The 18,185-nt window shown below is 44.7% G+C and overlaps 1 protein-coding gene across 2 annotated transcripts in view; it reads right to left on the reverse strand.

The window, feature by feature from the left end:
• ORC2 (origin recognition complex subunit 2) overlaps window positions 1-18,185 on the reverse strand; it is a 369,154-nt gene that overhangs the window by 179,028 nt on the left and 171,941 nt on the right. For both annotated transcript variants that reach the window (XM_069615439.1, XM_069615438.1), the window contains exon 11: window positions 16,353-16,485. In XM_069615439.1, the coding sequence (XP_069471540.1) occupies window positions 16,353-16,485 (133 nt within the window). The remainder of the gene's footprint in view (window positions 1-16,352; window positions 16,486-18,185) is intronic.

Below are 18,185 nucleotides of genomic sequence, written 5' to 3' on the forward strand. Positions count from 1 at the left end.
CCTGGACCCCCACAGAGAAGTCTGGGAAAATTCGAATAGTTTGCGAGTTCATCCTCAATTCGCCCTTCTCACACACTAGGCTCAATATATGTTCTCTGTCTCTATAGCTGAGGACTTTCGCTATTATTGGCCTGGGGAAGTCACCCAGCTTGGGGCGAGGAGCTAGTCAGCGATGCGCCCACTCGATTGTGATGAATGGTGAAAGCGGAGGGTCACTGAGAAGATCTTTGAGGAGAGTCTCAACCGCCAGCTCCATGCGACCCTTAAGTGCGGACTCCGGAACCCCCACAATGCGGATGTTATTTCTTCGCGATCTCGATTCCAGGTCATCACACTTGGCCTTGACACTCTTCATGTCACGCACCAGCTCTGTCATGGTGTTTTGGAGGGGGAGTATGCTATCCTCGTTTGCCCCGATTGGTTTCAGCCTCAGTAATCCTGGCACCATGTTGGTCTAGCTTCGATCTGAGCGAGGCCACGTTCGCGTTATCATCAAGCTTCTTGTGGAAGGAGGCAAAGTTTTTGGCCATAGAGTCCATTATTACCCTGATGTCGGGCTGGGTGGGTTCTGATGACGTTTCCATTTTGGCGTTGGTCGTAGAGGTGGCACCCTGCTCCGCCCTGGGCGTCAGTTTGGTGAAGTTGTCTATAGCCCCAGTCCTGGCGGCGCCCCGAGGCCCGTTGGGCATCCCGGGGTAGATGACGTTGCGTGCTGATGTAGGCGGGCACTATTTGTGCAGGCGTGGGTGGGACCACGAGACAGCAGCGTGAGATGGCGTGAGAAGCGGTCCCAACCCAGGCAGATGAGAGCGCCGTCCCCTCCGTTGACAAAGCTTCTCTTAAAGCAGCACGCCGGGGGCTGCAGGCGAGAAGCCGCAAGATCAGGGGCAGACCCCTCCGCCAGGCACTCCAGAGCAGCAGGAGATCGTGGGGACCCTCCGCCTCCCACTGAAGCGGCTGGAGGAGGATGATCATAAACGGAGGGCAGAGCGGTCCCAGGCAGCAGGTTCGATCAAGCGGGGGGCACACAGGACTAGGCACCGAAGTTCCACTCAGTCCGTCATACAGAACAAGTGTAATGATTAGCTGTGGTCAGGGCACGGGGCCCAGGACAGACCCCCCCCCCCCCAGGGCAGTAGTGAAGGAGCCAATGGACAGTTAATACGCAGCCAAAGCCCAATGTAGCACCGGGGGAGGAGCCCCCCCAAGCAATAAGGCTATTGCCTGATTGAATGAAGCCCCAAGCTGCAGTCAACTTGCGTGCGTTAGGTGGCCCTACGTGGGGTCGGAGTATGGGGCCCTGGCAATGAGGTCCTTATTATGTGTTGACAGTGCAGGGCCCTTGTGGCAGCGTTAGAAGGCAGGCGCAGGAGCTGGGAACTGTATGCATGTGAGTGAAAAGCATGTAGCTGTATTACGGCGGCCCTCCAGCTCCTCATCTGCAGCTCCGGTTTGCAGGAGAACCCCTCAGCAGGGGACAGGCGCCTGCCCAGGGATGCCAGACCAGCCCCCCCCCGGTGGCACAGGCCCAGCATGGCCGTGGCCAACAGCAGCAGTCGCTCCCAGCCGCAGGCCAGGGAGCCGGCGCCAGGCGGGGGAGCGCCCACAATAGCCAGGATCGGTGAGGCGCCATCAGATGGTCTCGACCACAAAAGTCCGCTGCGGCACCGGGGGCCGATGGAGAGAGGAGAGTCTGCCACAGGCAGCAGGACGCAGTGTGGGTAAGGGGTGGAGAGCAGCTCCCCCGGCACCCGCACAGCAGGCAAACAGCGATCGGACGATGCGCGGTCCAGCGCGGTCCCGCGCAGCACACACGGCCCAGGAGTCAGGGCAGCACAACACAGCCCCCACCGTCCGTTTTCTGCCGAAACTGGGTAGGAACACAGCCCAGGACCAGCGCAACTCCACACAGGTATTTACGTTGCAGGATTCGATATACAGCCGCCAATGTGCTCTGATGTTGGGTTGCTGGGCACGGAGCTCAACAGCTAAGCAGCCAGCTTGTGGGCTGCACCACAGCATCCCCGCAATACAGTTCTTGACCTTTCCTCTCCATGGGTCAGGGGCTTACTAAATGCATCACACTGATGTCCAGCTTCTATACAATGTCACCTTCGCCTGCAGTCTATTCACTACATATAGCCAGCTTCTATGATCACTTAGTCTACTTGTGTTACAGCCTCTGTACAGTTATTGAATGACCTGCATTTTCTTTAGTGCGTCACACACATGCAATCTTCTTTTTGCGCATGAAAGTTTACTCGATTCTTAACTTCGTCATCAGTTTCTGTAAGATCCATGCATTCTCTTCAACCAGTATTCTGGGGACGCCACGCTCATCTTTTGTGACGTCACAATCTCCTCTTTTGCTCTTTTTCATATTCCTTCAGGGAGTTCCTCCTTCAGATTATCGTCTCGTCTGGGATACATTTGATAATGCTTTCTCAGTGGATATCTTCTTTCAAATATTCGCTGGGGTATGGCCACAACTGCTGGTATCAAGCATGGCACAATCTCAGTCTTCCAAAATATAGGGGGCGGGGGGGGCAGGATTTCCTGCAGAGGTATGTAACTGCTACTCTACACCACTTTGACCTATCTTGGCAGCTCTCCCACGGCCTTCTGGTATCTGTAGTCTCACTGAGACGGGGCTTGACCAGAGTTTCTCGGAGCAGCACCCACATGTTACCGGTCACCTATTGCAGCTGGTTTCCCCTTTACAATGTTATAGTTCTTTGAACTTCTCTCACTTTTTCACTATGCGACTTTCACTCACCAGAGCAGAGTTCTTATCGGCTCTCCCCTCGACTCACCGGCTGTGATGAACTGCTTGGCTTTTACTCTTTACTGGAGTCAAGGCCGGTACCGCGGAAGCAGGAGTCTCCCTCGCTCTGGCTTATTAGCGTTGATACACTCCATGTACCGTTGACATCGGTTGCAGTACACTTGGGCTATTGTCTTCGGCCTTACGATTCTTTCAGCGGGGGGGAGGGATGTGCGCGTGCGTGTTTCTCATCAATTGCCTGACTTTGCCTGACCCTTGTATTGGGACATGTCAGGTAAACGGCTCTGTGTGCCAAAGTGTTTGTGTGAGGAAACCGGGGAGTAGTGTTTTCAAATGTCCTAAGTGGTAGGATGGGGAAGAGGTATTGAAGGAAGGGGGATACTGTCCCAATCCCACAGGACCCCCATGCAGGTGATTCTCCCTCACTGGCACAACCGCAGGAACTGGATCTAATAGCGATGGCTGTGTCCTGGCCACCTGGCCATCTGCATCCCCGGGGGCTAGCCAGGGAGACACCTTCAGGTTTCTCACAGGAGCCATTGGTGAATTGTACTTGTGTAGTCAAAGGCACCGACCTGAAAATCCAGGCCAGCTGTGTCCACCAACATAACACATTTTCATGGTCAGCCCAACCTATGCTTGGAAAAATGCCTGCTGGATATTTACTTTGTTCATCTTCTTTGCTGTTCAGTGGATCAACGTTCAGTAAATATTGAAGTTTCTGTCAATTTGTGGGGCTTGAGTTCCTTGCTAAAACACAGTACTACAAATATCAGAAGGATTTGTTGTTCCCGCTATTAGCCAGGTCTGGAAGCACAAACAAATATCAATTGACAGTACACTCGCTTGCAAAAGGGTCATGCTTGCTGGCGATGGACAGTGTGACAGTCCAAGATTTTCCGCTAACTATTGTACTTACCACTTTCAAGACATGGAAAGTAAAAAAAGTTCGGTCATCGTGCAGGTGTCTTAATGTATATTGTCTGTTGCCATGGAGAAACACAGTTTCATTAAATCAATCGAACTTCTGGAATCCAGGGGAATGCACATAGACCTGATAGCCACTGACAGGCACGTTGGAATAGCAAAGGCCATGCTGGAGCAGTTCCCACACATCCAGCATCAATTTGATGCATTGCATGGCACGTTCAAAATCAATTTCTAAAATAATTACAGCTGCTGGTAAAGGGTTCAGAAAACATTTTAAAGTGGTTTCAGTCTATCAGCAACCATCTTTGGTGGAGCTCAAAAACTTGAATGGATCTGTAGAAATTCTACTTAAAAAGTGACGTTCATTGATGCACCATTTTTCCAACTTACACTCTTGGAGATTAAACAAACATTTCCACGAATTTGGATATGGATCTTTGACTAAGGAGCAGGAGCGTAAGAAGAAGTGGTTGGTGTCAGGTTCCCCTCCTCAGGCAACACTGGAGAAAATCGTGTACAACAAAACGCTTTCAGGAGACCTCAAGCGACTCACTGAATTCTGCCACACTGCTGATTTTGAGGTGTTCCATAATATATGCCTAAATTACAGGCCAAAAATGGTGCATTTCAGCATAGAAAGTATGAAGGCCAGAACAAGACTGGCTGTACTTGGCACAACAAATACGTTGGGAGGGAACAAGCAAGAACTGCAGGAACCTTCGAGACACTTTTTTACCAAATGGTGTTTACAAAACGAAGCAAACAGCTGGTGGCCCAGCCAATATTCCAGGAAATGGATTTTGAATTTGTAAAAGATCTGACATTTACTGTGCTGGCCATCCATACGCATGGAATGGTTCTCAGAGTGTTTCCAGCGCCCAGACTATGCCACACAATATTGCAAAAGAGGATTGTCCTCCAAAACCTGACTTTGTTGAGAGGTTGACTTCCAGATGTAAATGATTTGTAGCCGTCTTCACAAATTTTTCACAAGCAAGTTTCAATACGTTACCTAATATATCGATTAAAAATAATTATGTAATGGTATAACACTTGCAATTTTAATGTTCAATGTATTTTTATTCATTCATTTTTGCTGATGTAATCGTGTTAAATATGCATAAATGGTTTAATTTTAACTTTCCTCTCTTTATATTGCTTTTCGTGTGTGTGTATATATATATATATATATATATATATATATATATATATATATATATATATATATATAAAACTTCAAATGTCAATGTGATTATTTGAAGTATGTGCTCCGGACGGACATATGCAGTAACCACATGGTCTCTGTCCTCTCCCGTTTCTCTTCGTCATCCATTAATATTAGCACCAGATGGGAAGTACTCTTGTCTATCAAAATGGGCCCCTCTGGATGACTCTCACCCCCTGCAACTCATGCAATCCCTGGCACTTGCATTCATGGCCTCCCCGTAGCAGTGGGCTAGCCCCTGTTGCGTCCCCCCCTGCTCCACCCTTGTACCCCTTTCACCTGCACGCTCTTCTCTTTACTCTGCACTTCCCTTCCCACACTAGCACTCCGCATTTAGTCAACTGGCACTCACACCCACACCTCTTTCTCCCACTTCTTACTAATGCACTTGCACTATCCACATTTCAAATGAACTAGTGGGTAGGACCGCTATTGTTAGCTTTATCCCTTGTCCCAAACCACACCCCGCACCACTTGCCAGTCTTGTGGCGCCTTGAAAGACAAACAACCCAAAAAGTAAATTAAAATAAATACAATTCAAACAAGGATCGACGGAACAGTAACCATTAGTTGAGTGGGTGATATTAATCAAGCAATCTTAACAGGCAGAAGTGGTAGGGGCGCAAAGTTTGTACATATTAGCCCAACTGCATTAGCCCACATAGCACATTGACCACTGCCCTGGTTTGGTTCACATGTGCATGGTAGATCACATTTATTTACCATTCACGTTGCGCGATACACGAGAAGAAGTTGTGGTTGTGCACTTGATGGTAATTGTATCTATGGGGACCACCCACGAACAACTGAGCTAAAGACACAGAGAGCACTTGACAATTATTCTACAGACATATGGCTCATTTTTCTAAACATTGATGCATATTGCCAATCATAGAACCACAGGTAACCGCGTGTAATGTCATCCGTGGATATGGCGATGCTTAGGGAATAAGTATGACCAATAAAAGTTTTTTTTTCATCTGTACGAAGTGGAGGTGCGTTCCTCCTAGAGTAAACGTTTTCTGAAAGGGCCATGGAAAGTGGTGAAATGGATGGCATCCCAGATGTGTACATTCAGATCATAATCGAACAAAGGCCTACGTTCCTTATTGCCTCATCGGGACACCTGTGCAGTCTTTTCCTCTTCCCCTCTGCCCACCATCTTTGGGCCCTCTACCACAACCATCTTGTGAGGCACAAAAACTCAGGGTCATCTTTGACTCCGCTCTCTGCCTCACCCCACACACTTACCCCACACATCATGGAACCTACCAAGAAGTCCCACTTCCAGCTCCACCGACTCATAGGCATTCTTCCTTTTCTCACCTTCCCCCAGAAGCTCAATGTCTCTGGAGCTCTGGTCCTCTCCAGCTTTTCTCAATCTCCCGCTTTCCTCCCTTCGCCCCCTCAAACGTATCCAGAATAGGGCTGCAAGACTTTTACTTGCCCTCAAGCCCAGGTGCTATATCTGTCCAGTCCTAAAATCTCGGCACTTAATCCTGGTGGCTGCAAGAATCGAATTCAAGACCCTCTTCATCATCCACAGGGCCCTCTTTAGCTTTCGCATAATCACTTATTCGCTTCACCGCTAATCACCCCACTGCCTCTGTGACCAGTGGCCTGATGATCATGAATGCCACAGGATCCCAGGACCTTCCTCCTAGTCAATACCAGCACTCCTCCACCACACTTCACTGCCCTGTGGTCCCCTGCTTGATGGCTCACATACCACCTGTGAGAGCCGCCTGTACTACCACTGAGCCAGAGGTTCTCTCCCTTGGCTCCCCTTAGCACATCCCTCCCAGGCCCTCCTTCAGCACTTGTCCAGCCCTCTGCTCCTCATTCCATACTGTTCACCAGCACCTCTCCACAATGCACTTGCACACAAGGCCTAGTAGGACAACAACAGTATATTACTGTTTTGCCATTGTAATTTCCCATGTTCTGTTCCCATTGAGCATTGTGGCGCTTTAAAAACACAATTCTGTTGTGTAAAGCGCCTTACAAATGCTTACAAATGCTCAATAAAATAAAAACTAGATAAATACACCACATTGAATTCCTAGCTAGCAGAAATGGTCACTTCAAGTGCAATAAAAGGATAGTGACATAATCACTGAATTTTTTACATGGTGCAAAGTGACTTTTCACTGGTTTAAAGTGAACTTGCACTGCCAAAAAAACTACCCTGATTCATGGAACAGTTCAAAGTTTCTGTTTGACATGCAGTACTGCACTGCAAAAATACCCTTTGCACTGCTCCATGAATCAGGGTGGAGCAGCGCAAAGTGTCATTTTGTAGTGCAAAGTGAGTTTGCACGACAAAAAGACACTTTGCACTGTTCCAAGAATCAGGGTGCATGTTGGCAGTGCAAAGCCACTTTGCACCAGTGAAAAGTCACTTTGCACAGTGCAATAAATTCCATGAATCAGGCCCACAGTGTTTTAAAGCCTCACCACGTGGTGCGTGCGACTACTTGACATGAGAATAAACACACAGGAGGCATATGTAGTTTCGCCTGATGGTACACGGGACTGCTTCAGGTGTGCATGTGAGCATGAATGGACATGCAGGAATTTCAGTAAGACGCGTAAAATACATGCCAGAAATTTAGGAAGCGAACTAACGAATTACAGGTAGAACAGGGACTTCGTAATGAAGGTCGCAGGCGACTAGGCGCAGAGGTATGTTTTGGGCCATGAAATAGTGCGTGATGAGCGAGAAGGGGGAATGGATCTCCTATTGTTACCTCTTGGGCTATCTCTGCGCTGTAACAGCAATACATAATTTTCTGGTCTGTTATCACTCCCCTGTTGAGGCACATATTGTAAATCACGGTTTTTAACTGTCCTTAGTTTTCAAACCATGTGTCGGAAGCAAGGTCTTATGCTGTATCTTTTTATGTGGCATTCTAACCTACCCCTCGCTTGATTAGATCACTGAATACAGGCTGGCATTGTTATTTGTCCTTGAATGAAATGCACTAACAGTTCGAAGGACACAATGTGTCGAATAGCCACAAAGAATTGATAACATTGACTATACTGAAAGTGAACATATGAAACTTCACTTTCTATTTCTGGGATCTGTTGTTCGGAGCGGTTGTTCTGCTAGACATTGAGAGAATGGAACACCCTGAAATTATGTAAGCGTAACTTTACATAATATTTGGGCGATTGAAAATGGCATGTGTGCTGTGCGCCTGATGACTAACTATGTGACGGACAAATGTACTTTTTGATGAAAAGAATGCATATCATACGTTATGCTATGTTGAAGAACATTTATACCGCGCGCTATAACCGCCCTGAGTGTTGCACTTGCGGTTTGTTGTGCCTCTCGCAATCATATGTTCTGTGCAGAGTTGTGGGTTGTTAGGTGGCCTATATTGTGGTGAGGCCTCCTCCAACCCCTGCACCCACAACCTGTGTTCAGGCCAATGATGTCTACACCGCTTTGTCCCATAGCATATCCTGGTGTGCAGCCACCATCGCATCCCTGGGCACTGTTAAGGCGCGGGCAGAACCATTTCCCTGTTCCCTTGGGCTCTCTGGGCCCCAGGGGTTATCTGTTCGCTCGCTACTCTTTCCACTTCAATTACAATGCCTTCTGTCTGTGTTTCAACATAAGACGTTGCTATCTCTGTCCTTACTTTCAGGTAGGGGCCGCTATGGGGAAATGGGTGCACCTGTGTCTCCCTCCCATTCGGTGGTCTGACTACTTCCGTGCACTTCTCTGCATGCCGTGGTGTGGCCTACTCCCCCATCTTGACAGCTCTGTGTTCATTCCGTCTGGTGTGGGTGTTGCTCATCGTTTTCGTTTGGTACTGAATTATAACATAACTTGTTAGCTAACATATTTTAATGTGTATATTAGATTATAAAACGGCTACTGAAATATATTCTTTTATTCTGGCATTTACATAGCTATATTCTACTGTTCTGCACATGCCATAGTTTCCATCATCCGTCTGAAGGATTCTTCAATCAAAATTGGACGATAATCATCAACAGGGCTTGTTTGATTATCATTATGTGGGAAAATCGCCAGAGAACAATCTGTCCTTTAGCAGTAGAAGTAATAAGGAGCAAACTGCCAGTGTTTATGATGTGAAAACGATCTGATGTGAAGGCAATGCATTTGAAAGTCAAACGACTCCTTATCTTCTGATTAATGGAACAGCATGTGGGTTCAAGAACCATCAGCAATGTAACATAAGGACACAAGGAACATAGATGAAATGAAACACAGGGATTAATCGATCGCTGAATGCAATCAGCGTTTCATGAGGAACTTCTATAAAACATTCGAAGCATGCAATGGTCGCTAGCTATAACTTATATTGGCTAATATTTTAATTTTTTCTTGGACATAATCTTCTATTTTGAGCGTTATGTGAAAAATAAAAGTACTTGTTACATTGTAGACTATTGTTTTTTTTTAAAATAAATATTTTCTTCTGTTTGTGAGAAGAAAAACATTTTCCGCACTGAGAGGATGTGTGTGTTTATCTTCCTGGTTCTGCGTTAGGTAACATTATGGCGTGGGTGATGACAGGGTACGTTTGTCTACGCTGGCCACTAACTTCATTAAAATAGGTGTAGCATATCATTTGGACAAGTGATGTCAATTTGAGGGGATGGGCGATCTCTATTCTTGCTGCAAGGGCACTTAGGGCGATGTATCAACAGATAAGATTAGCACAAGATGGCGGTGCCCAACCTGTTGTTTTCGTATCTGTAAATGTGGGGAAAACAAAGGTAAGATGCATAGGACATTTTTTTAAGATCGATTACAGTATGCTTAAAAATACATGCCCGATAGATTGAGACAATTAGATTTCTGAGTGAACTTTCCCTTTAAGTTGCTGGAGGTGCCCTTAAAAAGTATATAGGCCTTACTCACCCTGATTAGCTGCTGCTCTTCTAAACTTGTAACCCTGGGTTGTGTGTCCCTGAATTGCTTTGGTGCTATTCTAAAATAGTTTCATAAAATTCCTACTTAACTTAAAAACTGTATTATGCACGTATACTGGGTATAACTAGCGATTAGATAAAAGATAGTTATGTCCCAAGATGTCAATTGCTTACCTTGAAATACATGGTGTCTTAAAGTTTAATTGGGTTTTGCTTTGCTTAGTGCATTCTAAAATAGTAATATAGGGTTCATACTCATCACTGGGTAGCTTGAGGCCCCTCCAGAAAGTATGCAAGTTGTTTTACTAGCCCTGAACTGAGTTCTAAAAAGTAATGTTGCAAGGATTATACTTGTAACAAGGTTGGTTTATTTTGTGATTTCATAATTGAGTGTCACTACATGACTGACAGGGTCACCTACCCTTGAAAGGCTGATTATATTCAAAAAGTAGATCTAACCTCGTCTTATTCCCCAAGAATAGAATATTACTATCCTGAATGTATAACCTTAGGTTTGACTCACCTAGACTTGCTTCTTGCACCTCTAAATAAGGTTATACCTTGGTATGCACACCATAGGTATTGAGTTGGTTTTCATGATTGTGTTTATAAGATATTATATTTGGTCTACTTGTATTTAAATAAACCCTTTATTTTTACAATACATAATGCTGCAGTGTTTCTTTGGACCATATTTATGCTACAATTTCTTTGTACCAAGCTACAGCCCCCTCTCCCTCCTAAAATAAGTCTGGCTGCTCTGTCTAGACTACCAAATGTTCTCAGGTGGTACAGCCTTATACTAAGAGTAGATTTATGTACTGCCTCAGATGTATGGTTTTATGAGGCCCTTAGTTGGACTTTAGAAAAACTGTGCTAACAGCGATACAGGTTTAGGGGAGAACATTCTGTTGACCCACAATTTCTTGTATAGTTCAAGCTTACTTCCTTTATAGCTTAGGCAACATTCTTTCGAGAGTGTGGTCAGTCTTTCCATTGGCACCTCTAAGAAGGCCTCAGGCTTAAAGTATCCCATGGTACAGTTTTGCGATTACTTATAGGTACCCTTTCTTGGTAAAACCAAATGCAAATAGATGGTTTATCTGGACACAGGTATCTCAAGAATCAATGTAATCCGACACCTCACAAATCCCACTGTATGCCAACGGTGTTAGGGAGTTTTTTTCTAAAGTCCACCCAAAGGGCTCTATAAGACTCTACTTGGCATCGCAGAGCTCCAACTTCTAGTATACCTCTGTACTACTCAATGTAGGAGTAGCTATGGCAGAGCAGTCAGGCTTATTTTAGGGAGAGGGGGCTGTACGAAGGTACAAAGGACTTGTAGCATACATATGGCGCAAAAAACCACTTACACACTTAGAGTCGTGTACAAATAATGGTTTATCACACACTCATATATACACACACAGGTAAAGAGAGTACTTTAGAAAGATAAGTACTATCATAAGCAATAAACACAATATAAAACCAATAAAATACTTCTGGTAGGTAGACCACAGTGTAAAAGACTTATAGAATGGCAGTATGCTTTTCAGGGTAAGTAAAAACCACTTTGTAGTAAACATTGTTATACTTTCTAGAATGGCAGTATGCAATTCAAAATAAGTATTAACCTGACAATTAATTTTCATCATGCCAGTATGCCCTTAAAAAGGTGAGTAATAACTTTGTAATGCTTTCTAGAATAGTAGACACAATTCAAAGGCAAGTAAGAACTTGGTAATTACTTTTCAGAATCATATTATGTGATTCAAAGGTGAGTGAGAATTGTGTAACTTATTCCTTTTCAGCAATAATACAGTTTCACTTGTAATACCTTTAAGACTAGTAGACACATTCAAAGGCAATTAAGAACTTTGTTTCAGATCCATATGACAGAATCAACACCAACACAAGGTAAGTTACTTAACAATCTTCTCACAGAGCCCATGCTTTCGGAGTCCTTCCCTATCTAGTGTTGGGTCTCTTTCAGGGTCAGAGTGGAGGTCAGAAAGGCAGGCACAAGCTGTAGAAAAGGCAAGCCTTCCTTTGGAAATCTTCCGTAGTAGTTAAGTAACAGTTCTTGTTAGTAAAATAGTTCAGGGACCTAGAAGAAGTCTCCCTGGATGCATTCCAGTATTTGTCCTGGGTGAACATGGAAGGGCTCTGTGGATTTTGGCGCCCTTTTCAGGATTACTAAAGGATTAGGGAGGAACTCCAGGGGTGCACTCATCCAACAAATAACTGAGTGCGGTCTCTATCTATTTCCGGGTAGGGGTAACTATTAACAAACATGAGACAGAGACTTGTCTGACAGATTAGAACGCTGAATGGTTTATCAAGAGAGATATTTCAGTGTCATTAAAAACATTTTAATCATCAATATAAAATTTCATACAAAAATCAACACATGATATTTCTTTACATCCCGAACCAGAAGACAACAGTGCTTAAAACTAAGATGCTCCACAACCTATGGATGCTATGTTAGCCAGACCACCCTTGTGGAAATTGTAAATGAACAGGACCTATGATGATTAAAATGTTTTAATGACAATGAACAACCTCTCTTGATAAACCTTTCAACGTTCTAATCTGTCAGGCAAGTCTATCTCATGATTGTAAATAGCCCTTTCGAGGATACCAGATCAAGAACGGTTCTCGTCTGCAAGACTTGCCTTGCTATCTCGGTCCAACTTCCTGCAAAGGGGCCTTCAAGGAGTGGAATCGTGCTTCTGGAGGTCCAGCAGGAGTCCACCAAAGTTTCAGAGGGATTCACTATTCGGAAGACGATGCACAGCACTCAGCCACATGGTTCCAGGGTCTTGGAGGTTTGCAGCCCATGAAGGTCACAGCTCGTTGTGGGATGGCTCAAAATGCAGGTGTTCTTAAGGCCGATTGGTCCCACCAGTCCAAGGGAAGGGGACGCCCTCTTCAAGTCTCCTCTGTCGCATGGAAGAAAGGGTCAGAACAGCAGCAGTAACTCAGCAGGCATCTCCGGTCACTGGAAGAAGTTACAGGCGTCATTTCTCCTTCCTCGTTGGATTCAGCTCCAGTGTTCCATGTTTGTTAAGAATTGGTGTAGTAACACTGTGAGACTACACAACACTATCTGCTTGGTATTAGGTAACCCACCTGTTGGTATAGGCCTGTACGACAAGTTCCTAGTGTGACTGAGCAGCCAGGCTTATCTCAAATGGGGTAAATGTGAGCTGTAAAGCTGTAGCAATGAAATATGCATATATACAAGTAGCCAAGTAACACTTACACCCAAGGTTCCAGCTATAAATAGTTATTTATTTATTTAACTCAGTTTTTAAATAAGCGTTCTTTAAAAAGGGCAAGATATGTAACAATCAAATATCCTTTAAAATACCTTTCCAGAATCAGCACAAGTTTAGTGGATACACTTTAGAGATGCTTTTTACACAATTCCAATACCCGGAGGTGACTTCCTTCACTATAACAGGAACAGCATTTATATATCACTAGCTATAAATTGAAGATTCTGGAGGTTGCAGAAAGGAAAGGTTAAAGGAAGGAAAAAAGGTTAAACAGGTTCTCAGGGCATGTGAGTATACTTAAATCTTTCAATGAGGTCTAGACAAGCCTTTCCCAGTAATAACAGTCTAAAACAAGTTACCAGCTATGAGGGACAGAAATATCAAGTCAATGGACTAGAAGAGTCTGCAGGGAGCCAGGACAGCCAAAGTCAATTGGAGCACAGTCTATGGAACAGAATCACTTCTTGGATAATAAAAGTCTTGCACAAAGTTAGAGAGTTTTGTAGAAATGTGAAAAGCGAAGTTGGAATCAACTCTAAGGTAAGCCACTGCAAGTCTCAACTGAGAAAAGCAAAGCTCGAGACAATGAGGTAAGTACCCAAGTCTAAACAGTACCTCTGGTTTGAGGAAGAGGGGTCCAGCTGGATTCTGTCCTGTTGCAGTGATGCAGACTCTGGGTTCCTGGGGGGCTCAGTCGTGGGGACAAAAAGGATGACGTCTGGAGGACTCCTGTGCCAGCAATTTGGAGGTCGTTGGCAGCTACAGGGTCTTTTCGGATCAGCGGCACTTTGCAGTTTGAGTGCTCGGTAAACAGCACCATCACGGATCTCGTATACAAGTTGGGCTTCCTTCACTCCTTGAATCCTGCACTCTGGTGAGGGCACTCGAGCTCTGGTCGTCCTGCTTCTGGAGGGTCCTTAGGAGACTCATAGAGCTTCTGGCCGGATTGCAGATGTTGCACTCGACTATGGATTTCTCGACCCCTGGCACTCGGTTCTTGCAGCAGCAAAGAAGCACAGCCAATCAGGGAAGGTGGTCCAGTGGAGTTCGTCTCAGGGTTAGTTGGTCCCGCTAACAAAAGGGAAGAAGTTGTCCCTTCCGGAGCTTCCCTCGTCCATCAGAAAAAGGAGTTTCAGCACAGCAGAAGGGCTTCACCGGGCAATTCAAAGGTCCAGGAGGAAGCAGCAAGCTTCGTTCACAGTTTCTTCATCTGGTGTACCTCCCAGTGGTTGACTCTGCCTCTAGTCCCAAAACCCTCGCCTTTTAAGCAGGTTTCTCCCATTCATGCACAGCCTAAGCAGTCACCCAAACAGCAGGGTGGCGGTCCTAAAAGGACAGCCAGCCAATCAGGACTGGTTGTATTCATGCACTCCTACAGATAAAAGGACAGGGGAGTTTTGGGAACCTCTCACATGCTGCCTTTCCAGACACACTAGAGCCAGAGGCAGGTTTCAGGACTGAAGCCTGCCAAAGGCAAAATGAACAAAGGGCTCAAACCTGGTTTGGCCTGCAGAGTAAAACCCAAGAAAGATCTCAAAGAGAAAAAGGAAAAAAAAAGAAGACGGGCCATTTTGACAAAATGGTCACTCATGGGTACTATACTGTATCTGAGAGTTCAGCCTGCTGAAGAAAAGCCCAAGGATAGGACAATTAAACCACTGCCACCAGCCATTTCAATTAGGGAGGGTAACATAAAAAATGTTAGATGAGAATGTAGGCTAAGGGGCTACTTGGGAACCCCACCCTCCCCAAGCACTCCACATAAGATGGTGTGTGCTTGTCCTATAAAGAGAAAAGGTAAGTAAAGTCAATTTCACTTTACTTTTCTTGGGAACAGTAGTTCACACAAGAAAAGGTATTGAAACCTTGTGAGAAATCTAAAGGATTTCTCTGTGACACTACACTGAAGGTGCTGTGTGTCACCATACAAAAAGTAGATGCCTACGGAGTTTGTCAGACTCCATAAACAGAGGAAACATATCATCCAAATCAGGTCACAACACATGAGAAAGTGAGAAAAAGGTCTCACTGACTCCAGGGTTAAAATTAAAAAGTCCTAAAGTCCAGCAAAAGAGCTGGAGGTCTCTTAGGGGGGAGGAATTTAGCACTAAAATGAAAATACTCCCCAACAGTCGACTTGTCGACAGCCTCCGGATCCAGAAACCCAGCCAATCAGCACTCATGCTACATTCAAACTTTGGGGAGTGGCCATCAGTGTCCCGGTTGGAACTGGTTCCAGGCAGGCATGCCTGAAGACAAAGGACTGCAGCGTTTCGGATTCCTCCCTAGTTTCCTGCCGTCACAGACACTCTGGAGCCTCGACAGGCTTCACAACGGATTCCTGCTGAAGACAAAAGTCGAACCAGGACCTCCCCCCACCAGGATGGCAGAAGAAGAACCAGGAAAGAACAAGCACACAAAAAATGGCAAAAAAAAAAGAATAGAGCCACCATTTTGTGTCAATGGTCCCCCTTTTGTGCATTACTGGGGCTGTGAATACAGCCCGCGGGCAGAAACTACACAAAAGTCAATAGAACACGTCCTCTGCCAGCAGCCATTCAGGTATGCTTCTTACTGTAACAGAAAGGTTACAGGGGCAGTAAGAAAGGGGATATTATGTAACCCCTCAGCACTCCACATAAGATGCTGGGTGCAGATCTCACAATATAACATGTAAGAAGTATAAAACGTATCCCTCTAGCCTTGGGAACAGTAGTTCACACAGGGAATATAAAAGAAAATACAAAGGGAAGCCCAAGGGGATCCCAGCAACACTGCACAGAGAGTGCTGTGTGTAGTAAAAGATGCCTATAAAAGTTAGCAGAAAACATGACTCCAGAAAACAAAGTATGGCGAGACATTAAAATAACTCCCTTAGCCAGAATAAAAGAAAGGGTGAGTGAGGTGGAAAAGTTCCCATTCACCCAGAAACACAGAAAAGAAATCCACAAATCCAGGGTCTCAAAAATTCAATTGTGTGCCTCAAAAGTGCTTTTCTGATGCTGCAAAATGTTCAAATCCATTACGAAATATACTAGGGTGCCTACAAGCACAATTAACTTCTCCAGACATTCTGCACTCACTGAAATCAGATTAATTCACAAATAAAATGGGTTTCAAGCGCACTTGGTTTTTAATCTCGTTTCTTCAACAGATCCCAACAGCTAAAACCTTTGCCTTTAGATACCCAAGAATAAAGAAAATCACTTACTGATTTTATAGTGATACTGGGGAAGAAGCCGTTAATGACAACATGCAATGAATCCTGCAACAGATCAGTTCGGAACTTCTCAAGCAAATTTCTCTTTGATCCCAATCCAAAAAGTATGATATTGAAGCCCAAGCTGCAAACAGAACGAGAACAAGTAATAATAATTAAACCAGAAACGAAATCCAGGTTGTGTCCTGCTTCGGTTTTGTATACGTTGTCTACAGAGACCTCTCATGATCAAGAGTGAAGCACTGTGGCTAAGTAAACTTATGCTCTCAACTTTAGAGCTTCAAATAACATTCTGGTGCTTCAAACAACATTCAAGAAATTCAAACAATCAATTATATTTTTTTAACAATCCATCACAAGTGTATGGTTCTGAGAAACTTCCACCACCTTCAACAACAAAAAACTGCCCACTAATGAGCAAGTACTTCCATTCAATTCCACCACCACCACCTCAATTTTCTACTGGATATATGTTCTCTAAGCAATAGACAGGCATATCAGAAAGAGTCAGGTCCGGAGGTTTCAAGAAGATGGCAGACAGTGATTTGACCCTTTGTATCCCTAAGGAGAGAGGTGATCAGAGCTGCAGCAGAGAAATAGGAGATCGCTGAGACAGACTCGAAGCAGGCAGAGTTCCTGTTCACTTGAGAACATAGGATGCTAACACATCGCTTTCGACAGAATGTCTCCAACCTTAAGGAGCACCCAGACACCCTCTTGGATAGCTGCAGTTACCCCCAACCCCACCGCAACCACCCACTTCTGCATCCCATAATACAAAAGCATGGCTTGAGCCACCATGGAGATCAACCTGAGAGAAGAGATAGAATATCATTCTGCTTAAGCATCTGGTAGGATTGGGGTGCCATGAGGTTCTAAGGAAAGGTGGATGGACAGATCAGATTTAAAAATAGATGAGCACCCTGTGTGTTTACTTCCCAGGCCAGTCTGTTACTGCATCCCTGCAAAAAGGGGACAAGGGCCTGCTGTGCCACATATTTGCTTAAGTTAAGCCCTTTCGTTTAGGTTTTGGAAAAAGATCACGGTAGAACAGAAACCCTATTTCTTAATTAATCAGTTTGTACCCCCAAATAGGAACCTATGCTCACGTGCACCCATCCTTAGACGCATACCAGTTTAGCTCTTTGCTCGAGTTTCTTACAACAGCGGTTAGTTTCTTCCAAATGATTAGGGATACCTCAGTGTGAGGTAGGAAATCACCCTGAAAGCTTGAACTCATCCCTCCTGTGTGTTTCTTGGGTAGACTAAATCCCCTGCATTGGTTCCCAGGTATTAAGTGAAATAGATTTTAGCTGTTTATTCGTATAGTGGGAATGCTCTCATATCCAGATCCACATGAAATGGAATGTGAATAAAAAAAGAAATGACCACGCCACACAGACTGCAAAGTTAAAGAAACGTTTTCAATAATAAAGTAATTAAATTTTTTTTTTAAAAAAGTCCAAGTGTAGCATAAAATAAAGACTATGACTATGACGTGCGACATGTTCTGTGTTGAAGCCCCATTATTCCAGGATATTGCAGTATGCACGTGTAAGAATTAAATGTATACATAATCAACCATGTATATAAATGTGCTGTGCACCATTTCAACTCACATGACAATGCATTACTTACCGTAAAAGCATTTCTGATGATTGTATCTGCTTAGATTCACATGCTGTGCATAGGTCCGACATCCAGTGGTCACTGCGGAGTATTGCATCTTGTTTTTCTTAGTCGAAAAGGGACGTCGACCGGGCGTGTCTGAAATACTATCCCTATAGTGACATGTGTTGTACCCACAATCCCTCACGCGTCGAT

This window comes from Ambystoma mexicanum, chromosome 9 (assembly GCF_040938575.1).
Source record: "Ambystoma mexicanum isolate Mex_15411 chromosome 9, UKY_AmexF1_1, whole genome shotgun sequence".
Lineage (NCBI taxonomy): Eukaryota > Metazoa > Chordata > Amphibia > Caudata > Ambystomatidae > Ambystoma > Ambystoma mexicanum.